General features: G+C 42.1%; 3 protein-coding genes across 11 annotated transcripts in view; all 3 read right to left on the bottom strand.

Moving 5' to 3' along the window:
- hcn2b (hyperpolarization activated cyclic nucleotide-gated potassium channel 2b) overlaps window positions 1-1163 on the bottom strand; it is a 28918-nt gene extending 27755 nt beyond the window's left edge. Inside the window, exon 1 of the mRNA XM_077583830.1 lies at window positions 134-1163. Within this exon, the coding sequence (XP_077439956.1) occupies window positions 134-1089 (956 nt within the window). The 5' untranslated portion in view covers window positions 1090-1163. The remainder of the gene's footprint in view (window positions 1-133) is intronic.
- An 809-nt stretch (window positions 1164-1972) lies between these two features.
- bsg (basigin) lies at window positions 1973-13541 on the bottom strand. Of its 7 annotated transcripts, none has more exons than XM_077583335.1 (9): window positions 13304-13541; window positions 8579-8929; window positions 7394-7562; window positions 6255-6343; window positions 6036-6172; window positions 5696-5972; window positions 3102-3126; window positions 2931-3012; window positions 1973-2807 (listed from the first exon to the last, which is right to left on the bottom strand). In XM_077583335.1, the coding sequence occupies exons 1-8, from the start codon at window positions 13365-13367 to the stop codon at window positions 2952-2954; spliced, it is 1173 nt and encodes a 390-aa protein (XP_077439461.1). In that variant the 5' UTR covers window positions 13368-13541; the 3' UTR covers window positions 1973-2807; window positions 2931-2951. The 7 variants fall into 7 exon arrangements, with proteins under 7 accessions (XP_077439461.1, XP_077439458.1, XP_077439459.1 ...); XM_077583332.1 differs by having other exon boundaries at window positions 2908-3012; window positions 3102-3114; window positions 13304-13528; XM_077583333.1 differs by having other exon boundaries at window positions 2941-3012; window positions 3102-3114; window positions 13304-13528.
- Window positions 13542-14417: 876 nt separating this feature from the next.
- LOC144062218 (E3 ubiquitin-protein ligase RNF126-like) lies at window positions 14418-21577 on the bottom strand. 3 transcript variants are annotated; one of them, XM_077583325.1, is made up of 10 exons: window positions 21366-21551; window positions 20136-20220; window positions 19981-20039; window positions 19631-19691; window positions 17453-17688; window positions 17303-17371; window positions 16042-16111; window positions 15858-15951; window positions 15500-15615; window positions 14418-15336 (listed from the first exon to the last, which is right to left on the bottom strand). In XM_077583325.1, exons 1-10 carry the CDS (start codon window positions 21524-21526, stop codon window positions 15160-15162), a joined length of 1128 nt encoding a protein of 375 aa, XP_077439451.1. In that variant the 5' UTR covers window positions 21527-21551; the 3' UTR covers window positions 14418-15159. The 3 variants fall into 3 exon arrangements, with proteins under 3 accessions (XP_077439451.1, XP_077439452.1, XP_077439453.1); XM_077583326.1 differs by lacking the exon at window positions 21366-21551 and adding an exon at window positions 20323-21329; XM_077583327.1 differs by lacking the exon at window positions 20136-20220 and having other exon boundaries at window positions 21366-21577.
- Window positions 21578-21961: the final 384 nt, after the last annotated feature.

Raw genomic sequence — 21961 nt, 5'->3', positions numbered from 1 at the left:
CTCACTAAACCATTCCATTATAATCTGATCATGTGATTACGTTATCATTCATTTTGTTTACTGCGACGATCTTAACACGTTAAAAGTTTGGTCGGCCGTGCACTTGAACCCTTGCAACTCCCGGGCCGCCTACCTGAAGTCGCTGTAGGGATGTATGATCCAGTTTCCCGCCGACTTGACCCGCTCCTGCTCCTTCTCGACCGCCTTCTGGCTGCCGAACATCCGCAGGGAGAACTTGTTGACCCCGGGCTGCAGCAAGGAGCTGAACTGCCGCTGCATGTACGTCTGACCCCGGCTGCTCTCGCCATCGTCGGCCGCGATGAGGGAGCCGTCCTCGGCCGCCGCCGCCTCCCCCGCCGCCTTCGTGGACGACTTCCTGGAAAGCAGAGTCGGGGTGTGCCCTCTACCGCCGGACGCGTTGGAGAAAGACACCCGGGAGTCCTTCTTGTCCGTTCCCGCGGCGGCGCTCGTCTTGACCTCGGCCCCGGGTCCCTCTGACACCGCCTCGTCCATGCTCGCACCCTTGCCGCCCTCGGCCGCTTCTACTCCCCCATCGGCGTGCTTCTCTTGTCGGGATATGAGTGACGAGAGACTCCCCGAGCTGGTGGGCTCCCTTCGACAGTCTCCGTTCTTATTGCATATCATGCCGCCGGCTTGGCGTCCTAGCGCGGCTGCGTCCGGTCCCACCGAACCCCGCGCATCCCTCTGGAAGAGCCGAGTCGAGGCTGCGCCGACGGTGTCGTGAGCTTCCGATTCCGAGGGCTCGTCGTCGTCAAGGAGCAAGAGCTCGGTGTTGTTGTTGTTGTGGGACTTTTTGGCGGCCCCGCCTCCTCCCGGTGCAAGTCTCTTCATGGTACTGGTGCCTCCGCCAAGGCGAACATCCTCGGAAGCTTGCGGGGGGGGCGCGCCTGGCGGGGGAAATATGATGGACTCCACCTCGACCATCACTGGGACACGCGCGCGCAGGCACGCACATGCTAACACGCTCACACACAAACATTTAACATATACACAAAACACACGCGCACAAACTCTCACACACAAATCGCCAGTCTGGTTACACACGCGCACACAAAACACGAAAACCATAACGCGCTCACGCACAAGCTCGCACTAAAATACTAGACACGCTCCTACGCGCACACTCACGCGCTCTACTGTACACGATCTCGCACACAAAAACAACAGTCACACTATTTCAGGTACGCTCCATTCCTCACTTATTGTAACTTTACTTTCAAAACAAACCTACCCAAAAAATGACTAACGAATGATTTATTAACACCATGGTGCCTTTTCATAAAAACAAAAGCATATTGCACAGTTTTGGTCAGCCTGTTGCTTCAAATGAACGAAAAGGTGCTCACAGGAAAAACGCCCACGGATAAATGTCGCCATCTCGTGGAAGACACCAGAAACTACATTAAGAGTATTCTTATTTTACATTCCTGGGGGGAAATGCATGTATATTCTCTTACAAGCATAGTATTGCATTTTGATCATTATAAAGCAATTACCAAAAAAAAGTGCAATCACATGCATTTTATTCAAAAATAAAAAATTATCAATTTGTTCATTTTAAATGCGGAAGTGACAATACCAAAAAATACTTAAGTTTTACTGAATGATATCTTAGCAATTTTCTTGACAATATCCAAATTGAAATTAACAGTGATTTTCGACATCCCTTGTTCTGTCCAGTAGCAACATAGAAAACCTTTCGTGGTAGTGGGAATTAAAATGAACTCTAACCATTTATTCCATGATTATATTTTAAGTACTTTTTTCATTTAAAGTACATTTCCTGTTCGCTATCAGTACTGACTGCGTCTGATGTTTGCTAAACAAAGCAACGATACAATTACATTATTATGTGCAATTGTTGATTGGTAAAACGTATTTTCCAAAGGTTTTACTTAATTTTATGACTTGCATTGGTGGCTCATAATTCAATTGAAACGAGACAATGGTGTAAAATTAGATAACTTTATTCAGTTTGTGCAAGTTGTACAACAGATGGTGATGATCTCACTAACTCACACAAATCTGGCTAAGATCTTTTTATGTAGTCGTTCGAAACAGCAACATCCAATCACAACACAACTCTGGCAGAATGCAGTATGTTGGGTTTTTTTGTGACATGATTCGCCCCCACCCCACATGAAAAAAAAAAATACCTCTTAAGTGTTTAAATTTAGATCAATGTTGTTAAAAGGAAGTAAAACATGTCATGAGTTGTACAAATGTGGCAACTGCAGTTACATTTCTTGCAGTTGGTCCTTCATTTCATATATATATATATTTTTTACTAAACAAGTGTAAAATGAAAAAAGTCAAACAATTTCCTACGGCGGCAAAAACCACAAGCAAGCGGAGTGCTTTAGCGTGAAAGTTCCGTTTCAAAGTGAGAACAGCGAAAGTCTAACTCAGCTGAGAGGAATTTGTGAAGCAAGCCACCAAAGTGTAAAGAATGGCAGCGATCCACACGATTTAAACAGGTTGTCTTGGAAACATGAGCACTAAACTACCATTCGTCATTTCGGACGCTGCGATTATTCTTTTTTTTGTTGTTTTGTTACAAAAAGACACTTGGCTACGACAGCATTGAAACTCATGCAACGGCGGCCTCAAGCAAAGACGCGTTTCACACATTAAGCTTTCTGGGGCAGCGCGGCCTGGTGAAGATTATTCGAGAAGAGAACAAGAGGAAATCGGCCTTTAGAACATTTACACTCGAGCACAGGCAGAAAAAAAAAAGTTTGACATTGCAGGCTATGCGGGACAACTTTTGACACGAGTGCCGCCATCTGAAAAAAAAAAAAAAAAACTATCATCATGGACATGTAGCATATTTATGAAAATTGGTGAAGCAGCATGTGGCTCATATCGTAACACGTGTTCACTTACAATTTGATATTTAACAGACCGACCTGTGCGCACCGGTTTAGCTTCTAGTTGGAATTCCTCTGCCTCACGTTCTTGTCTTGGTGGTTGGCGTTGGAGTTGCTCTTCCTGGAAACACGGGACAACGGAATTGCAACATGAGCGCCGTCGCTGGGACAAAAGCAGTCGGCGGCGGCGGCGTGCTGGCGGGTACTTACAGAGGAGCCGAGCCTGAGTCGTCGTCTGGGCCGCAGGAGGAGAAGAAAAATCAGGAGGAGGGCAGACAGAAAGAGAAGTCAGTGAACAGCGGGCCATTTGTGCGCTTGTGTGTCAAGTGCATGCCACTCCAGCTTGCATCTGGAGGTGACTCCATGAGTTAGGACAAAGATCGAAAAGTCCAGCATGCCTGCCTGTTGCATCTGACATACCTTTGAATATTTGCTGTAGGTAGTAAATGTACAGTCGGAAGCATAGCAACGCGCCGATGAAGCTCGTTATGAAAAAAAAAAAGTTGGCTACTGCACCACAGAGGCTCATGCATTCAAAGCGAGAGAGCAGCGAAAGGAAGACTGCGGGTGGAATCTTGATGTCAAAAACGGTAAAAATTGACAGCGTGGCCTGATGACATCACAGCCATGTATGCAGACGGGCTCTCGGTGGGGCCCAATTGAGGCAAATGTCTTCGCGAGATCCTGACAGCGGTACCTCGAAAGACCTTCAAGTTCAGTTTGACCCAAATTCTGTTCTATGTTCAGTAGTGGTGCAACGGATCATATTTGAAACGTGGTCGGTTTCGGATCACACCCGCTCCGCGGATTGGTTGGTGGGAGAGAGAAGAAGAAAAAAAAAGAAAAAGTGCGCATTCACAGTCAATACCTTTCTGACATGTCAAGGAAGCTGAAACATACTCAACGTAATACGCTAAGCCTAACTTCAAAATAAAGTTGACCCCCCAAAAAAGTAATACATTGACAGCAATTCAAATAGACTTCGTACACTTTTACTTTGAAGTGCGGCCATGTCGTGGCGTGGTGGCGACCTTGACTTCCCTTTTAGACTATTAAGCTTTCTTTATCGTAGTTGATTGACATTATAGTTGCGACCAACATCAACAACGCAAATCCCAAACTCATGTTCAATCGCTAATTTAGGACGCTAAGAAACCACTAAGTAATTACGGAGTCATTGTATGATAGGGCAGAAGTCTCCGACGTAAGTGGCTAGCGGCTAGCTGTTAGCATGACCAATGTGCACGAGAATCTGGTTGCCGGCTGGTAACCTGGTTTACTTGAATTCTTTTTCAATATTCTGGACCAATTCTACTTTATGTACTCTCCATGTTCAAAGGAAGGAAACGTGCCTTAAATTGCACATTGAGGTCTTTTCATTCTTTACTTTGTCTTCATTTACACTTCTGCCCATTAAAAAAGTAAAACATTCAACTCAAAATGTCAAACTTAGATTATCAGAACACAACTTTATGTTGAACCATGTAAAAAATGAGAATGTGCCTCATATCGCACTTAAAAGTTGTGTTCCTAAATCCTAAACAGCTATATTAGACATTTGGAATCGATTTAAAAAAAAATAATAATTTAATGGAAAAGGCGCTTTACAAAATAAATGAAGACCAAGTACAATTTTCTTTCTTTTTTTGCTGATCTGAAAAAAAAAAAAAAACGATCCGTGACTCAAATCCGTGATCCGAACCGTGACTTTTGTGATCAGTTGCACCACTAATGTTCCGAAATGTCAAATTCTTTTACACTTTACACTCCCGGTCTTAAATGTCATAGAAATGTTTGGCATCGACATGACTGAAATTAGGACGGCCATGTAAGAACATAAGAATGCTGTTAGTGGACAAATCTCAACTTTGTTTTGTGTTCTACTCTAACAATGGAATAATATTCAAAATACTGAAGTTACCTTTTTTAATGAACAATTTTGACTTTGAATCCATTGAACTTGTTGCGTTCGACCTTTGGAGGTACCACTGTAACAAGTCTTCTTATCATGCACTGAGGACAAGATGCAGAATTCATGCAAGCAACGCCGGCACTTTTCTTCGTCTCGGGTTTGATGTCACTTTGTTGGTCTCGTTTGACTCTTTCTCTGGCACAAGGCATGCGTTTACAAAAAAAATCATGGGGGCCAATAAGGAGTAACAAAAAGAAGCTCTACGTGTCTTTGTTGTAAAGGGCCAGTGAAAGAGTGAGCGCATCTTTCAGCACATTCCTTTCAAGAGGCGGTGACCAAGAGAGAAGTTCATTCCAGTATATCACGCGGCCACCTCAGCTCAACCACTTCAGTCCGTCATGCAGTTTTTATTCACTTACCAAATGCAAAATCAGCAGCGAACAGAGAAGTACAAATGTAAAGAATAAAAAATAAAAGAAAGGATCGTTGTACACAGAAGCGGAAACTGAACTGTGAAAACTCTACCAGAAAATGCAAATAATGACAAAGGACAAAAAGAGTTTGTACTATAAATGCATGCAACTACACTGTGAATATGCAATTGCACCGTGACAGAAAATTGATGCTCTCAGTCTTGTTGGTCCAAATTACCAAGGAGAGAAAACAGCCCAAAAAACAACAACAAAAAAACAAGGTCAATAGTATATGCAAAATGCGTAAGATATACGCTCTAGAGTCGACACTGCATACAATTTATATTAAAAAAACAACAACATCCCTGCCTTTATAAATACTGTAAATGTAATGTAAATGTATTGCCTTTTTAAATGTACCTATTAAAGTCTCTGAAAAATGAACGCAGCTCTTAGTACAATTGAAGAGTATCACATACCGTCAGTGACCTCGTCGGGCTTTCTCCTCTTCTCGTAGATGAGAATGATGGTCACCAGGATGATGACTTCGGCCACGATGCCGAGGAAGGGCCAGAGGGCGGCCAGCCGGCTGCGGACGCGCAGGTGGATCTGGTCCGTGTTGGTCCCGATGTCGCTGGTGCCCGAGCAGACGTAGTCGCCCACGTCGTCCTCGATGCTCAGGTCGTTGACGGTCAGCGTGGTCTTTTCGGGGGTGCTCTTGATCTCATACTTGTCGCTGGTGCCGTTGATGATGGGCTGCGGCGTTTTGAATCATTTTGTAAGGTCACGGCGGCGTACGTGCTGGCGAGTGTCGCTTACCGTTTGGACGCCGTCTTGAACCTTGAACCAGGTCCAGTCGGTCGGCAGCGGGTAGCCGTGGCTCACACACACCATCACGCCTTTGTCTCGCTCGTTGCCGTGCTCGGAGTGCTTGTACGCTGCCACGTGTGGGATGGCTGCGAGCGCCAGGGAACGCAGGAGCAGTTATTTAAAAACAACAGCAACAACTAAATTGACTTGAGAAATCTTTTGTCTTACTTTTGACTTCAATTGTTTGCTGCACTTGTGGCTCACTCAGGAAGACGCACTCATACTTCCCACCAGAGGTGTGGGTGATCTTGTCCAGTCTGGAGATGAGGGCAAAAAATGAAGAACAGGAGATACTCATCTATTTTAGATCATGTCTATAATTGTAGACAGAAGTGTGAAGTGAATTTGTACATTTAACAGACGTTCAATTTTTACTCAATATATTAAAAAATATATTTCTTAGGCAAAGTTTCAACCTCAGTGGATGACAACCTGACGTAAAAAAAAAAAAAAGATTCAAACAGAAAGTCACTTGTGTCACCCGTTTACGAGGTTTGGTCATGTGACATTTGCAAGCTAAACTATGATTGGTCGTTATATGAGCCTGAGCAACTGTGATATCAATTTCAATTGGAAACAAGTGGCAAAATGGCCGCCCAAGATGGATAAAAAAAAAAAAAAGATGGATTTTGCTGCTTTGTTTATATTCCACTAGCGCAATTATCAATCAGAATACCATTTTTTACTTTAGTGGAGCCGCATATAACAAAGAAAATATTTTTGGCAGACTTACCCTTTAAGAGAATTTTATGTCAACTCTAACAGAAACAGCAACTAGTAACTACCAGCATACACAAATGAATGCAGAATACAAAACAAAACAAAAATTGGGGAAATTGTTTTACAGAGGAAAAGTGGTCTGTAACAGCACAAAAAAAGAAAAAAAAAGAAAAAATTAAATACAGAATGGTTACTGTATTGTGTAGTAGCCATGAGGAAGAAAGAAAACCTGCAAGTGCGTGTGACAAAAGTTCATCACAATTGCGCTTTTGTGTGCCTTGCCTGCTTCTTGTCTAATGGCAAATTAAGGTCAGGGTGAGCGTGCAACATTGCCAGTGCCGCTTATCTGCGCTGCCAAGAGCGCAGACCAATCAGCACGTCTGCACGGTTAGTCTCTCGGCTAATCAGGAGTGGCGAGTGCCTGACAAAACGCCCCGAGCTCTGATGCTAATGGGGGCAGCGGTGCAGGAAGAGATGAGAAGAATCCTCACATTGTGGCATAAATGGGCCTTCGTGTCAATGGTGGGTGTTTGTAAACAACTGAATGAGGAACAAAAAAAAAAAAAAAATGCACGTATGCAACTCACTTCAGGACCGTGTTGTGGTCGGCAGCAGTGGATTTGGACGCCTCGATGACTTTGCCGTTGTGCATCCAGTGCGAGCCCTTGACGGCGAGGGTGGTGTCGGTCAAGTTGCATTTTAGCTCGGCGGAGGTCTGATTGTTAACCTCAGATGGGTCAGTGATGATGGTTGGTGCTTGAGACGGACGAGAGGAGGATAAAAGACATTTATCATTCTCAACTCAACTTCAATTTCATGGCATAAAAAAAAGTGGTTTATGTTTATGCTCTTGGAAGCAACTTTTGAGTAAGATCAAGTGTTGCAATAAAATTTCAAGCTCCCACAAATTAAAATAAACAGTGGAAGAGGTTAGTTACACAAATAGTGCACAATATTCACTAGAATATGGAAAAAGGGGGGTTTGCAGAGGAATGCTAATGGATACAGAGGTCAACTGAAAAGGAAGTGTTTCTTTAAATGAAATCATGCAGAAGATGCAACAAGATGGCAGAGAAAAGACACCCAATCACATGGGACACAAGTATTTGTCACATGATTCTTCAGTCAGACTAACAGAAGGATATTCTTTTTTGCTGACTGAAGTAATACGAGTCCACAAGGAGGGGAAACGGCTGGGAGAAGCCGCGTCAGCCTCTTCTTCTTGTAGATTGCTACAATATTAGCTTAAGTACTCGTCTACAAGCCTTTGATTTGATTTTTTTAATATTCAAATTGTCATTATATTCAAGCAAATAAAGTACAGTCCAGTACTGTACAAAAGTCTGAGGTGACATTTGGACCTGTTGTTTTAGCAATGCTAAATCGAGCCACTCAGTAGAAGGCATTGAACAAAGTCAAACTTTTAACAAATGTTTTATTTAAGTTTTGTGGAATTGGGGTTAGCATTTTTCCATTATTGTTAAATGGCTGTTGTATAATCATAATAAGGCCTTGAACATTTTCCAAAAACCCAACCTTATGACCCATATTATATGCAAAATACCTCGGATACTACATTATCCTTGACATGGGAAAAGATAAGGAATTAAGATCATTTCTATGTCAGGAGATTGGTGGTTGTGATCAGGGTGTGCTTTACTACGGGGCTGAGAGAGGAAGGGTGGGTTTCAACGAGGAGTGGAGTGTCCGGGGCTCGACTACTGGGGAAATACTTTCACCCGCCGTCTCCTTGGGCTCCCTCGGCCACTCACTTTCAATCACAATAACGTTCGCTTGTGAGTGGATCCACTTGACTTTTGGCGTCTTCCACAGCTCATTGCGGTCGGGGTCATTGGAGGCGCGGCACTCGTACGTTCCCGAGTCGTCGAGGGCGAGGCTGGCGAGGTGAACGGTGCTGGTGGCGTGTGTGATGTAGGTGGCGTTTATCAGCACGCGGTCGCCGCGAGCCCCGTCAAAGAGCTGCACGGCCGGCTCGTTGGGCTCTTGGCCCTCTATGAACCACCACTGCACCTCGGGGATGGGGCTGCCTACCACCTCGCAATGCAGCTCGGCGCTGTCGTCGAGCAGCTTGGTGACTGAGAGGGGAGACTTGATGAAGCCCGCTGAGTCGGCCAGGCATGTGTTAATAGGTTTTTGGGGATGTGTCGGTGGTGGTGGTGGTGGTGGTGGTGGTGGGGGTTCGAGCAAAAAGCCAGGTGATTTCATGGGTTGGTGATTGAAAAATGAGGCAGTGACAGAAGAAAAACAGGCAAGGAAGAAAAAGAAAAAATGATTAATAAAACACAAATGAAATGGAAATATGCAAGTAGACAGAAAACGACATGATTTCCACCTTTTATAAGTAAATTTGAACAGTTTCTAGTGTAAAGATTGAATGTCTCCCATCATTTTTTGATTAGGTGTAAAATCTTTAAAGCATGAGAAAAGCATCCAGAAAATAAGTAACGCATGCCATGATTTACAACAAGGTATGAAATGCAAAGTAGATGAGGTTGATATGTACAAAGGAATGAAATGAGCATCTTTCATGCACTTGTTTGGAAATATTGATTAAGCCAACCTCCAGTGTGTGTGGAGGAAAATGTAAAAATTGTGTACTCCATGATAACTCCATAATGCAAAAAATTATCTTCCTGACAAGAGAATGTTATCTTTTTCTAGTGTTCCAGAGCTGAAAAGGGGCCAGAAGCGGGTTCAGGCCAAACATGTCCCACCCACTGCTCTCAGGGGGTCATTGAAGCAAGAAGGAAACTCCATTCACCAACACGTTTGTTTGTTCCACAAAGCCCTGAATACAAAGTCAATAATCACGCGCAGGCAGTCCTTTCTGTCACTTCCACAGCCACATTTCCGTTGTTTATCAAGAATACCTCCTACTGCTCAGTTCGCCACAGGCCTTAGCAGGCACACAAGTTTTCTTTGGCTTGGTCAGGCTTGACATACAGAACATTTGGGTGGGTCCTCGACAGAATTCTCCCGAGCGGCCAAGAGAAAAAGATAGACGTCAAAGGAAAATAAACTCAAGATTCTTCAGGGGTAGGAAGCTTGAAACAAATGAGGGATCCAACTAAATTGGCTTATTTCAAGAAGGCAGATCCGATTAATGGTTAACAAGGGCCGTGCATCATGTAACCGTTTGAACTTAAGGTGTCTGCCACATTTACTAAAGGTCATCTTAAGAGTGCAATTTTTCAAACATAATGGCCTGATTGATGTCTGTTGAAAGCGTGTAACAAACCAACTAATGAACAACAATCTAAAACAATCAATATTTCAGACCACAAAAACTTTAGAGCAAATTGTGTACAATAATGGTATGGTGTATTGCTGGTCTGGACCAAATTGTGTTTCTAAATTCGCCGTTGAACTTGAAACTATGAATTATACCGATTTCAATTCGATTGAATCAAGTATTCGATTGATTAATCGCATGGAATTTTCTTTTGCCTTACTTAGCACAGTAACATACATTTTAAGTGCAGAATATTTGTGTCCACGATCTGTAACTTCAAGCGTATTATTGTAAGTGGTGCTTTGGCAGGTGAGTGACATGGCTATCAGAAAATGAGATTGTATGAGTTTTCTGGCCATTAACTAGCCAGCCCGCATGTTGAGTGACTCGGCATGAGCAGTTGTGTATGAATGTGTTTAAGTGTGTTCATACGATTTGTTCAATAAAGTGCCTTGTCCATCTTTGAGCATATGTCGAGGGGCGGGGGTGTGTGTGTGTGTGTGGGGGGGGGGGGGGGTGTCATTACAATTTTCTAACTGGTGATGGTAGGCTATATATTAAATTAGCAAACATTGACTCGTTCTTTTGTGTTGGCGAGCATAGATGTGCTTTTGTGGTGCACATTCCACTTTAACTCTCTCATTCAGTGTGAAATGATCCCGACCTCTGGACATTTTCTGTCTTTTATGGACTGTTTCCAGCTGGCTCGCTGCCATCGCGCAAAACAAGACTGGTGCGTGTGACTGCAGTAACAGCACATGTTGAAAAGGGATCTGTGCAAAATTTTGAGGCAGAGATTTTGCTTCAATACAAATTATTCAACTTACTTGATTGTTACAGCCCTAATTTCAATGTACAAGGTGAATCAACATCATCAGCTCGTGGAACTTTGTGAAAAGCTGAGAAGAACACAAAGACGATACTTGCGTGTCATACGCATCCGATGCTTGCTGATTTAGAGTCTGGTGCTAAACATGTCTAATAACAGTCAACGGTCATGCGTTTTGATCAAACATTACTGTAAATCTGTTTTACTAGTCCGGAAATAACAAATGTTACTTATGTGGTTGGTTGTTGTAGGACCGCAACATTTTAGGTCAAGCTAAAACTTTGGTTGTGCACCAAGTAACAGAGCTGGCCAACTAACTGCAAGCTGTAGGTATGCGTGCTTTATCTCCGTTTGGAGTCGTTCACATTTCATCCATCGGTAGTGGGAAAATGAATTGAGGATTGCTTCAGCTTTTGTAAAAAGACAAGGGCCATCCCAAAAGGCAATTCTTGCAAATATTGACATTTTAAACTGAACTGGAAAGGTTAGTACAATGTCAAGGTTGCGTACACTACAGAACAGTATCATGCAGTTCCAGCATGAGGAAAAGAATGGAAAACATTGAGATATCCCGAATGTTTGGCAGGAGGGGTCCACATACAAAACATCCAATGGCTCTGATACAATAGTGAGCGTACATACAAAGTCACCCGCTTAGTCTAATAATAATAATCATTAATTTGATGGGGCAGGTGCATGCATGCATGCATGCTTACACATTTCAACACTGGCGCACAGGCCATCACTGTTTATTGTAATAAAACAATGAATTTAACTGAGCAGGTGTAGCTGCTGTGTTCTCAAATGATGTTCACTCCCCTTAAAAAACAACCTTATTGAACATAATTCCCAATGACTGGGGAGTGGGTCAGAAAGACTGCATCATGGCCTAGTTTTCACACCAAAGTTGAGCAAGATGAAAAGAAAACGCTCTTGGGATTTCTAATAATATTCATTTGAAATGGCAAAGGCAGACGGACACCTTGTGGTACAGCAGCAACAGATTGTATTGGAAAACCATGACCTTTGAGTGTACAAGACCGTTGAAACAATAATAAGGGATATTTTGACTGAATCAACCACCTACAATTGATGTTTTAAGGCATTATTAGTCAGTCCAGGGAGACAAAGTAACTTAGGATATAATACTTTTACATATTGTTATTAACGATAAAATACTTTTGTCAAGGTAAACGTTACCAAACAACATTCAACACTGGAAAAGCAGTTCAGCAATTTACGTACTTGTAAAAATGCTCCAAAACAGAAACACCTGATGCCAGCCTGTCATATATCTGTACAGTATGGGTTTTTTAAGCTTGTAAAATGTATTTTCAGGGGGGAAAAATGCACCCCTTAAAAGTTGTAGAAGTCTTGAAGATGAACAGTCTTTTTATTTTTTTTTAAATAGAGATTCAATGTTCCGTAGAATTTATTCACCAACAATATTTCCGCTCAACTAGATTCAAGAATATCAAAACATAAATTGACACAATTTCAAAAGGTATGGAATAAACTATGATCGTATGGAGGCTTTCCCAGCATGCTTTTTATCTGTTACAAAGTAACAATTGTGACTGTTATTATTTTGCACAAAACAAGGTGCAACATAGTACACAATGTACATCGTCTTGCAGCACGAAAGGGCATGCTCAGTTATACATAATGCACATGTTTATTTCTATTCACGATCTTGAAGTATTTTTCATGCAAACATTCACAGAGCGATGACTTTATGGCTGAGTTTTAACCATACGACATACCTGGGCACAAAATAGCGACACTAGTTAAAGGGGTCGTTCCGACTTACGTACACACTCGTCGCGGCCTTACAAAGGCAAATCCGTTGTAAAATAGGGTCATAGCATTATTTTCAAAGTCTGCCGTTTGATCAAAAATCAAAAATGTGCGCAGTTAATGTTTAGCAACCATTGATGGCATCTACAGGCCGAGCAAAGCAGAAAAACAAAAACGACAGGACATAGATTACCAATTCTTATAGCTGACAAGACCTATTGCGTAAGCGTGAACATGCCTCGCGGCTATTTAACGACACCCAAAGGGTTATTAAAATGTAAACTCGGAAGGAAAACAAACGTCTTTAAGTTGAAACACGACGGGGTCATGTGCCGCTAATATTGTTAATGATTTTCACCCTGGGCAAATTAGCATAACATGATGCTAGCCATGGACGCCTACTGGAGCTAGTATTTATGAGCTGTGGGGAGGGGATTTATTTCGTTTAAATCAAAGCATTGTGGCATTTATGTTCATTTACATCGACAAAAGCAAACAAACGCTATCGTAACGTCAATAACCCAAACCGTAAAGAGCCACATAAACGTCGTCCGCGCGGAGGGCAAAGTCTTTACATCTTCCAACATGGCTGACGATAGACTGGGGGAAATCGCTTACCTGTGGACGCGTTCGCCCGCCAACAGCTCAGCACAAGGACGCCGACAGCCCAAAATATCTTCATGGTTGATAACAAGAGTACGTGCTCGCCCACACGCCGACAGAAGCAGTCCACGCCGGGTTGAGTTCGAGCTTGTATCACGTCCTGGTAGATCAACGAGCTGAATGTTCGCCAGCGGAGACGCTCGTCGTCCTCTACTTGCGACGCAAGCAAACACGCCCCGAGCTGCACGTACGAGTGACGTCACCGAACGGGCGTGGCCAACTAGTCGCTTTTACGTTTATTTGTTCCGTTGTGTTATTTTATGATGAAATATCATAAATATTTGCATTACTTCTTAGTTTATATTTCAGTACAGGAGTGTGCAACAAATAATACAAATTCTTCAAATATGATAATGTTTTCGAGCTTTTATAGCAGTTTCTCTGACGTTTTATTTGATTTCATAATAGCATGGCAGACAGACATCTTGTTTATTCTTTTAATACTACACGCAGTCTAAATGAACAGTAATTTTAACTAGTAAAAGTATAAGCTCTTCCAAAAATCTAACAAATGAACATAAATTAAGCATGAACTTACAAAATAGCCTGTGATGTGAATGAATTATGAAGTCGCTTAACCCAGTTGAAAGGTCAAATAATTCATTGAAAACCAAGTTGTATTGTTGAAAAGTTTGTATAGTTTCAGATAGTAAAGCCAAGCTATTTCCTTTCTCTCCTCATAAACGTGAAGTCACGTCCATAGGAACAATCTATTCTGACTTAAGCCCTTTGAAGCGGAGGGGAACGATACAAAATGGAGGAAGTACACCCTTAGTGGCCATACAATAAAACGGAAGCAGAATTGATGACTTCATTCATGCAGGCAAGAATCGAATCAGCGTATGAGCACTTGAAAAGCACAAAACAATCAACCATCTTATTCATTGAAGTTGGCTCATCGAGTTGTGGTCAGGAATCAAAATGTGTCTCATTTTGATAGTCTGTTACTAAATTATGAAATGTTTTATTGCTCATGAAAAAAGTCGCAAGTGTTAGCAAAAAAAATGATTTAAAACAAACGAGCACTATTGTTTTCTCACAGTGTGGCAAAAAGTACACGCGAGAAGTATTTGTCTTGAGTGTCATCTCCCAGACCTATTTATTTTCATACATGATCATACTGCAAATCAACTGGCAAACTTAGAAAAAAACTCATATTCCACTGAGGTTAAACCGTGTATGAAATGTTTCGACTACATGGAGAATGCGAGAGATTTTTAGGCCTTTGCGGGCAAACTATTAAAAAAATAATAAGAATTTAAAAAAAATTGCTGTTGAAAGCAAGTTTTCACATCAAAATACATTTGGGTCTTATGTTAAAACTGCAAGTGGAGCCTTGATAGTTAAGAAGTTGCAAATTTGAAAACAAAAAGGAACCATAGAGTAAAATTATGTGCGCGGTAAAGTCCTTAGATATGATGTCCACGGAAAAAATGTACAATTCATTTTGCTTTTCACACTGGCAATAAACAGTTCAATTCTAAATGTTCTAGCATGAGGCGTCCTTTGAAGTCTTTTGCGCGCTTCCCCACATTGCCCCTGACAAAGGTTTCGGTTAAGGGGGCCTCCACCCATCTTTTGTTCCAGTCCCTTGATGGATTAAAAAAAACACACACACAAAAAAAAAAAAAAAACAGGAGCAGCCGGACCTGACGTCTTACTTACCGCTGAACCGGGTGTTCTTACTGAGATTGCACCCGTGTGTTCTCTCCTTTGTCAGGGAGACAGCAAGGCCGCGACAGCAGGGGGAGCTCCAAACGGCTCAAAATGAAAAAAAAATTCAAGATGGAGACGGATAAGAAACGCTTCTCTTAAGAGTTGTCAGTGGAGTTCTCGTTACTGGTGGAGCTGGAGGAGTGAGGGGTGGAGGAAGACGATGAGGACGTCGAGGAGGTGGAGGAGGTAAAGTTCATCCCTGATAGTTCTGGAGGATTGGTCGCCGTGTTCTGGCCGCTCAAGCTTTTCCTGCACACCGGACACGTGTCGTGCTGGAGACAGCGGCAGAGAAAGTCGAAGAATAAATGCGCCGTCACACTCATGGACATTAAAAAGCCCAAAATGAATTGACAGCATGGAGATTGTCTGAGAACGGACTGTCCTCAAACCCATTGCAGCATTTGATTCAATCTGATTAGCGTGGCGGTCTCCTACCTGCTCCAGCCAGGGTACAATGCAATCGTTGTGGAACATGTGATTGCACGGCAACTGCCTCACGTTTTCTCCCACACTGTAATCTTCTTTGCACACTGGACATTCCAATCCCGAAGCTGGTAGACAAGCCAAATAATATGACAACAACTTAAAATGACAATTATACAGTATAATACTTTAAGTGGTTCTGAGGGGGCCCTTTTTTGCCGACCAAGCTGATTTAAACAACCTTTTACTTGAGGCTAGTAACGTGCAATTTTCAAACTTTTCTTTTGCCAAGAGTAAAATAATATGACAGCTTATTGTACAATTTAACAAACGTATTGCGTATCAGTACCAAGATTTGTTTTCAACTTACCAACGTGTTCCTCTGTAACTAGGACTGAAGGCAGATTTTTTATTTTATCTCGATCAGCAGGCGGAGGCCCCGTGTTCTCAAATTGGTTTAATAACTGAAAAGGAGGACAAAATGCATACCGTATGAACACACACTGCACGTGAAATTAAAGTTTGTAGTTAGATAGAAAAATGACAGGAAATACCTGTGTTATAATAGCATCTAACCCGTTAGCACCCCATGCATAATCCATAGGATTTGAATGAAGAACACCCCTGTCAATCAAAACAAACATAGCATTCAAAGCAATGAGAGGCGAGTCATGGTCTATATGCCACGGAGGAGGCGGGACTTCCGACTTCCGGGTTTTCACCCATCAACTTTGTTTCCGTTTCGCGACGTGTGGGCCGCGTCCCAGTACTTGCGCTTCCGCCTTTGTGCCCCTCGGTTGCGCGTTCCCGTCGACGGGTGCGGCGCTGCGAGTGTGTAGTGTCTGTCTCGGGGTCCGAAGCATTTCAGATAGCCGAGACGCCCTCCCGCCGATGAGCGGGAGCGCGGGGTTCGGGAGCGCAGGGGTGAGGGTGCGAGTGTTGGAACGCGGCCAGCGGTGGCCGGAAACGACGCTGATGTGTACAACCCGGAAGTCCGTGACATCTACCGCATTATTGTTGCTACTAGAGATAGACAAAGTAAATATGTATTTATTTAGGGGTGTCAGGTGATAACAATTTTTAATCATAACCAATCGCATGACTTCCATAGTTAACTCACGATTATCACAAATTTTATATCTGTTCTAAATGTACAGTAAGATATTTTAAGAGTTCTCGTGCTCTTGTTAACATAACACTGAAAAAATGTTAAATAGAAATATGGCTGCATCTTTTAGTCATTTATAAAGTAATATAATAATAATTCATAAAATTGAGTTAAAATTGAAAAGATTTACTGTACTGTAAAAAAACGCATGTGATATTGATATGTGTTGCGGTCATTTTTCTGCCACTAGATGGCATAATTGCATTAGTGCATTTTCTTTTTATATTAAGAGTTATCTAATCTTGAAGTAACTTGTGAATTTCTGCACATTTTTAAAATTGTAAAATACAACTTTACCCCAGTCTCCACAAATATATGCATTATTATTTAATTCATTACTGCTAAATTTTAACATGGACGTGTCTGCTGTGTTGCGACTAGAATTCCTCCAGTATAGGGTTTTTTTTTTTTTGCACGATAAAAAAAAAAAAATACAATTGTGCCGTTAAAGGAACTTTAAACCAACTCAAAATTAATGCACTAATTTTGACACCCCTAATATTAATTGATTTGGGATTATTAATAATTTTGTATCTCATTTTGAACCTGTATTAACTACACAGGACAAGCACAACAGAAAACTGATGCATAATTTCTTATTCATCACTCAAAGAAATGCATTAAAAATATCCTAAATGGTGACTCACCAGGGTCCAACACCAATATTTGGCATTGCAGTCGGTGCAATGATTCCATTCACTAGCTGCTGAATGATTCTACAAACACAAGCAGAGGAGATGTACCAATATAGGATACGTGAAAACAAACATGGTGCCGTCTGTTAGTGCCACACTCACCCCTCCAAAGTGGGAACTCCCTCATGCCTGCCGGGCTGCCGTCTTGAGCCGTGACGACTCCTCGGCTGCCTGGCACTGTAGCGTTGCCGCGACGCGTTCTCCCTTTCTCGCCGGCTCTCGGCGTCGCGGTTGTCCTCCGCTCCGAGTCCGGCTCCGAAGTCGAAGGCATCGTCGAAGACGCTCAGCGAGAACTGGCCGTACCCCGACGGGAATGTAAACAAGTGCTGGTCTGCGTTCTGGGAGGTAGAGATTGGGGCGCAGAGGAAGAAGAGTTTTACAATCTACAACGGCGATAACACAAGCCTGTTTACACTCGGTTAGATTATTTTTGGGTAAAAAGTAACCATGCTGCCTTTGATGTAGTGTGGTTCAGCTCAAATGTAAAATCTATACAGAACCTGGACCAGTGTCAAATGGCAGCAAAAAGCATACGGACATAAATATGGGGGGGGGGGGGGGCTGTTTATTGTCGTAACAAGTGAAATGAACTCGTTTGTAAGAATGCTAATATGAAAGAATACATTGTCACGCGGCACGCTTGGTTGCCGACATACTTAGCCTTTTTCGTTTGATTGTTAGTATCACAATCAGGCTGTGTGACTTTGTGAAAAATGCCAGAGCAAGACCAAACGGCGCAAACCCGTGTGGACTGAACTGCAAGTTTGTGCACACTGAGAGTGTTGTTGACTGTTGCATCGAAGAAAATAACAACACTGGTAGAAGTCTTTGCATGGTACTTGTCCACTTCCTTGAAAAGGTTAGTCATGTTGACAGTTAAAGGAGACATACTATACTGGGCACCCCCCCCCCCCCCCCCCCAACAATTTACCACGGTTCCTAGGTGACTTAAAATGCTTGATGCTTTTATGAAAAATACATCAAGGGTCAAAAATTGTACTTACATTTAAGTCCTTGCAAGGTTTATACGTCACAATGATTGCTATTTGGTAGTGTTGACATTGTTAACATTTTTACTGTTTTATTTTACATTTTACCTGTTTTGCATTTCATTATAGATGTGTTGATGTAGGTTGTAATTATGTTAACCTAATATAACCTGATGAGTAATGCTTTTGACATTTTTGCTATCTTTTCTACTCTTTTCCCAGACATGAGAAAGTTAATATGTTTCGTTTGTTTATCTAAGAAGTCTAGTTCCTGTTCGTCAGAAATCCGGTTTTCAAAAGTTCAAGGACGATCTAGTATACTGGGAGAATGTAATCTGATTTTGTACTTGGAGGGAGGGGGAGGCGTTTTCTAATAAAAATCCTGTGTCTGAGAGAGAGGACACATTTGGACAGAAACATGGCTTGGTGAAATTCCTTTGTGTCATCAGAAGCTTCTGATTAAAATACCTTGCAAGGACCCTCTTCACGAGATCTCAACTCTGATTTATTTGAACACGCAAAAGATTACTAAAACAGTTAATCGTTCAGTAGCCCATGCATGGCATTTTGCATTAGCATTTAGCGAGCAGAAATGAAGCTCAGGGAGGCCCGAAATAGTACGGTATGTATATGGCAGCCTGGTACTGGGTGTCTTAGTATAAAGCCTCCTTGCAAATCCAAGTATGATTGCTAAGTATGCTAACTAGGAGCTCAGAGGCCCCTAACTTGAAATTTTAGGGGCCAAGTAGATGATTTAGGGGCACACACTATATTGACTTGCAAAGTAAATATTCACCCCACTCAATTTCACTATATTACGAATGAATGGGCTGAAGTGTGGCACAGAAGTTGGTCAGCAACAAAAAATAAATAATTTGTAAAAAATCTACAAATTAACTGTCTGCACTAGTGCAAGTAGATGAAATTTGTAGTTGTACCATCTCAAGTTTTGGAGGCAAAGTGCCACCATTTAGGAGTAGTCTGGATGGACAGAATATTGTTCCCAACAATGTAGTCTGGTCATGACTCGAAAGTGCCAAACCTTCACCCAGCCTAGCTTCCAAGTAATGCTTGGAGAAGCTTGGTGGTAAATTCAGAACGGCTTTTTTAGACACACTTTTGAAAAGAGGCAGTGGGGAAAAAAATACTTGGGTGTACAATTTCACACTTGATGGCTGGGCTGCCACTGCAGACACTTAAGTATTTGTATACACACATTTAAAAAGTCAATTTTCCAAAATATGTCTCCTTTAACACAGAATGTGATGTAAGTAAAGAATGAGTTAGGAACCTCAAATGGTTGCTGGTTTTGTGGCCCACTGGAGATGGTAGACACGGAGCCATTGTCAGCACTAGACGGGAGACAGATAGTTGACGAGTTATGTGTCGTTATATTGTTGTTGTTTTTTTAACCACACCAATCGGGCTTGTTTGCTTAGATTCCTATTAATATCACAGCAAATCGATTAGCATCCGATTCCAATGTATCCTTACCACTTCCACACTACGTAAATGTACAGTTAGGATTGTTATTTCATAACGCACAATGAATGGTGGAACTGGAAGACTTCAAATGTACACAAATTCAAAGTATACCTGATTTATATGGTGCTAAACTTTAATTAGAAAAATAATGCATACCTTCTTTCTTCCAGTAGCTCCTCGATGAACCCAGACTCACATCTCGGACAGGTGTACTCCTTAAAAATAAACATCACCTGTCACATTTATCACAGTCAGCATTTATCCATTATGCTTGTGGCAGCAGTTGAAAAATAAATTTAAAAAAAGGGTACTCGTGAATGTTTGCTCCTAGGGTTCAGGGTTTGCTCTGTAACGACCATAAATACTGCGCTCAAGTAGATTTCTCCATTATCTGTACTGTTAAATATAAAAAGGGAGAGGTCAAGTCAACTGCAATTGAGATCTTGAGTGACTGGGCACTTCCGTCTCCCGTCGCTTCCCGTGGTTGACGACACCCACCTTTCACAGAGTGCTTCTGCACATTCAGCAAATGCTTTATGACGCGAAGCCTCGCAAATAAAAATACACCAAATGAGTGGGAACGTCTCACCCCGATCGACAGACATAAACGTGCTTCAGTCGGTGCTCAGTCCGTGTATTTATTCGACTTTTTGCGTTATTGTGCACTCGGCAAAAGGTGGGCGTCATCAGCGACGGGAAATGGAAGTGCCCATCTCTATTAATTAAGATCACGGGGTGATTAAAAATAATAAAAGCAGGACTGTGAACCAGCGCGGTTATGTTTTTCTCAACCAAGAACTGATGCTGAGGGCAGGTGAAGCAGCTTTAAGTTCTCCTGCCACAACTCTGACCTCTTCTCACGCACTGAACAAAGCCAACATGCTGCTTGATCGCCTGGCCCACACTAAGTGGAAAACTCGTAGTTTGGGTTTGAAATGTGTCATTCGTGATACCAATCCTGGGATTTTTCTGACACTTCATATATAACGTGTAGGATCATTGGCACTGCATGTAGATGAAAGAAGATCATTCTGGAACGTGACAACATATCCACCTTGTGTACCCTAATGAATGGCACGGTGAGAACAGAACGCAACTGATTAAGAATTTACGATACGGTATTGTTTTGGGAAATGAGTGACGTCACGTTACTCTTAACATCATCACAATGATGTTATAGTTGTCACACAGTCACAACAAAAACATTTCATAATAAAGATTTGAACGTCAGTATAAAGATCCACATTTTAATTGACAGGGAACGTTTTAGAAAAAAGAGGAACGTTGCTAACTTTCTTTCAAGTGAGACAAACGTACATTTTTAAAAACGCAACGCGTTTAACACGTAAAACGAGGCTTGAAGATAGCAAGCTGGCTAGCCTGCCATTAGCATTACAGTTAAAACAGGACCTCGTAGCCGTTAGCATGCTAACATTCAGCCCCGATGACGAAATTGCTTTTTTAAAAACGTCATTAAACATCAAACGTGTGTTGAGTACGCCCGGGCGTTTTGTACCGCGACGTACCATCGGAGTACTTACAGGAAGGCGAGGGCTGATCTCAGCGGAGCATCTGTGACAGAAGAACCGGCTAGGCCATGGATGTGCTTCGGCCATCTTTTAGCCTCTGAGGCAGAGAGGTTGGAACAAGTATGGGGCACCACAGAGGACAATGTTTTCTCCACACAGACTAGCCAAAACATAGAAAATGACACTTTTGCACCTAAGTATAAACAAATAAATACACAGATAAAAGTAATGTAATACCTATGTTGACTGAAGACCATAACTAACTAGCTTTAATGTGAATTTACGAAGTGAAACTTATAAATAAAAACAGTTTTAAAGCAAATTATAAACAAATAGTCTCTCAATGTGTGATTTTATTTTTTATCTTTATTGTATTTTATGTAACTGAAATGTCAGCGTTGGCAGTTAGGTGTGTAGCATGTAAACGATGTTGCCACAAGATGGCGGCCTTGCGAATCTAGTGGCGTGGTGTACTTCACTCCAATTTTAAACTCAATCTTTCATTTTTAGCATGTAATAAGGCGAGGGGCACGCTTTTTATAGATTCTCCTTCACCTGCCAAATGAATTTGCCTCAGAGGAAGCAATTAGTCTAATAACAGCGACCAA

The sequence above is a fragment of the Vanacampus margaritifer genome, chromosome 13, assembly GCF_051991255.1.
Source record: "Vanacampus margaritifer isolate UIUO_Vmar chromosome 13, RoL_Vmar_1.0, whole genome shotgun sequence".
Lineage (NCBI taxonomy): Eukaryota > Metazoa > Chordata > Actinopteri > Syngnathiformes > Syngnathidae > Vanacampus > Vanacampus margaritifer.
The sequence above is the reverse complement of the archived record's forward strand: the minus strand, read 5'-3'. Positions and strand labels throughout refer to the sequence as shown.

Coding starts and splice junctions, on each gene's coding strand:
- bsg (XM_077583335.1), bottom strand. CDS start 13,367: ATGAAGATATTTTGGGCTGTCGGCGTCCTTGTGCTGAGCTGTTGGCGG. Junction 6,344..7,393: donor GACCACAACACGGTCCTGAA/GTGAGTTGCATA, acceptor CCTCATCTCCAG/ACTGGACAAGATCACCCACA. Junction 6,173..6,254: donor GCAAACAATTGAAGTCAAAA/GTAAGACAAAAG, acceptor TGGCGCTCGCAG/CCATCCCACACGTGGCAGCG.
- LOC144062218 (XM_077583325.1), bottom strand. CDS start 21,526: ATGTTTTGGCTAGTCTGTGTGGAGAAAACATTGTCCTCTGTGGTGCCC. Junction 20,040..20,135: donor CTAGGAGCAAACATTCACGA/GTACCCTTTTTT, acceptor TTTATTTTTAAG/GAGTACACCTGTCCGAGATG. Junction 19,692..19,980: donor GAGCTACTGGAAGAAAGAAG/GTATGCATTATT, acceptor TCTCCCGTCTAG/TGCTGACAATGGCTCCGTGT.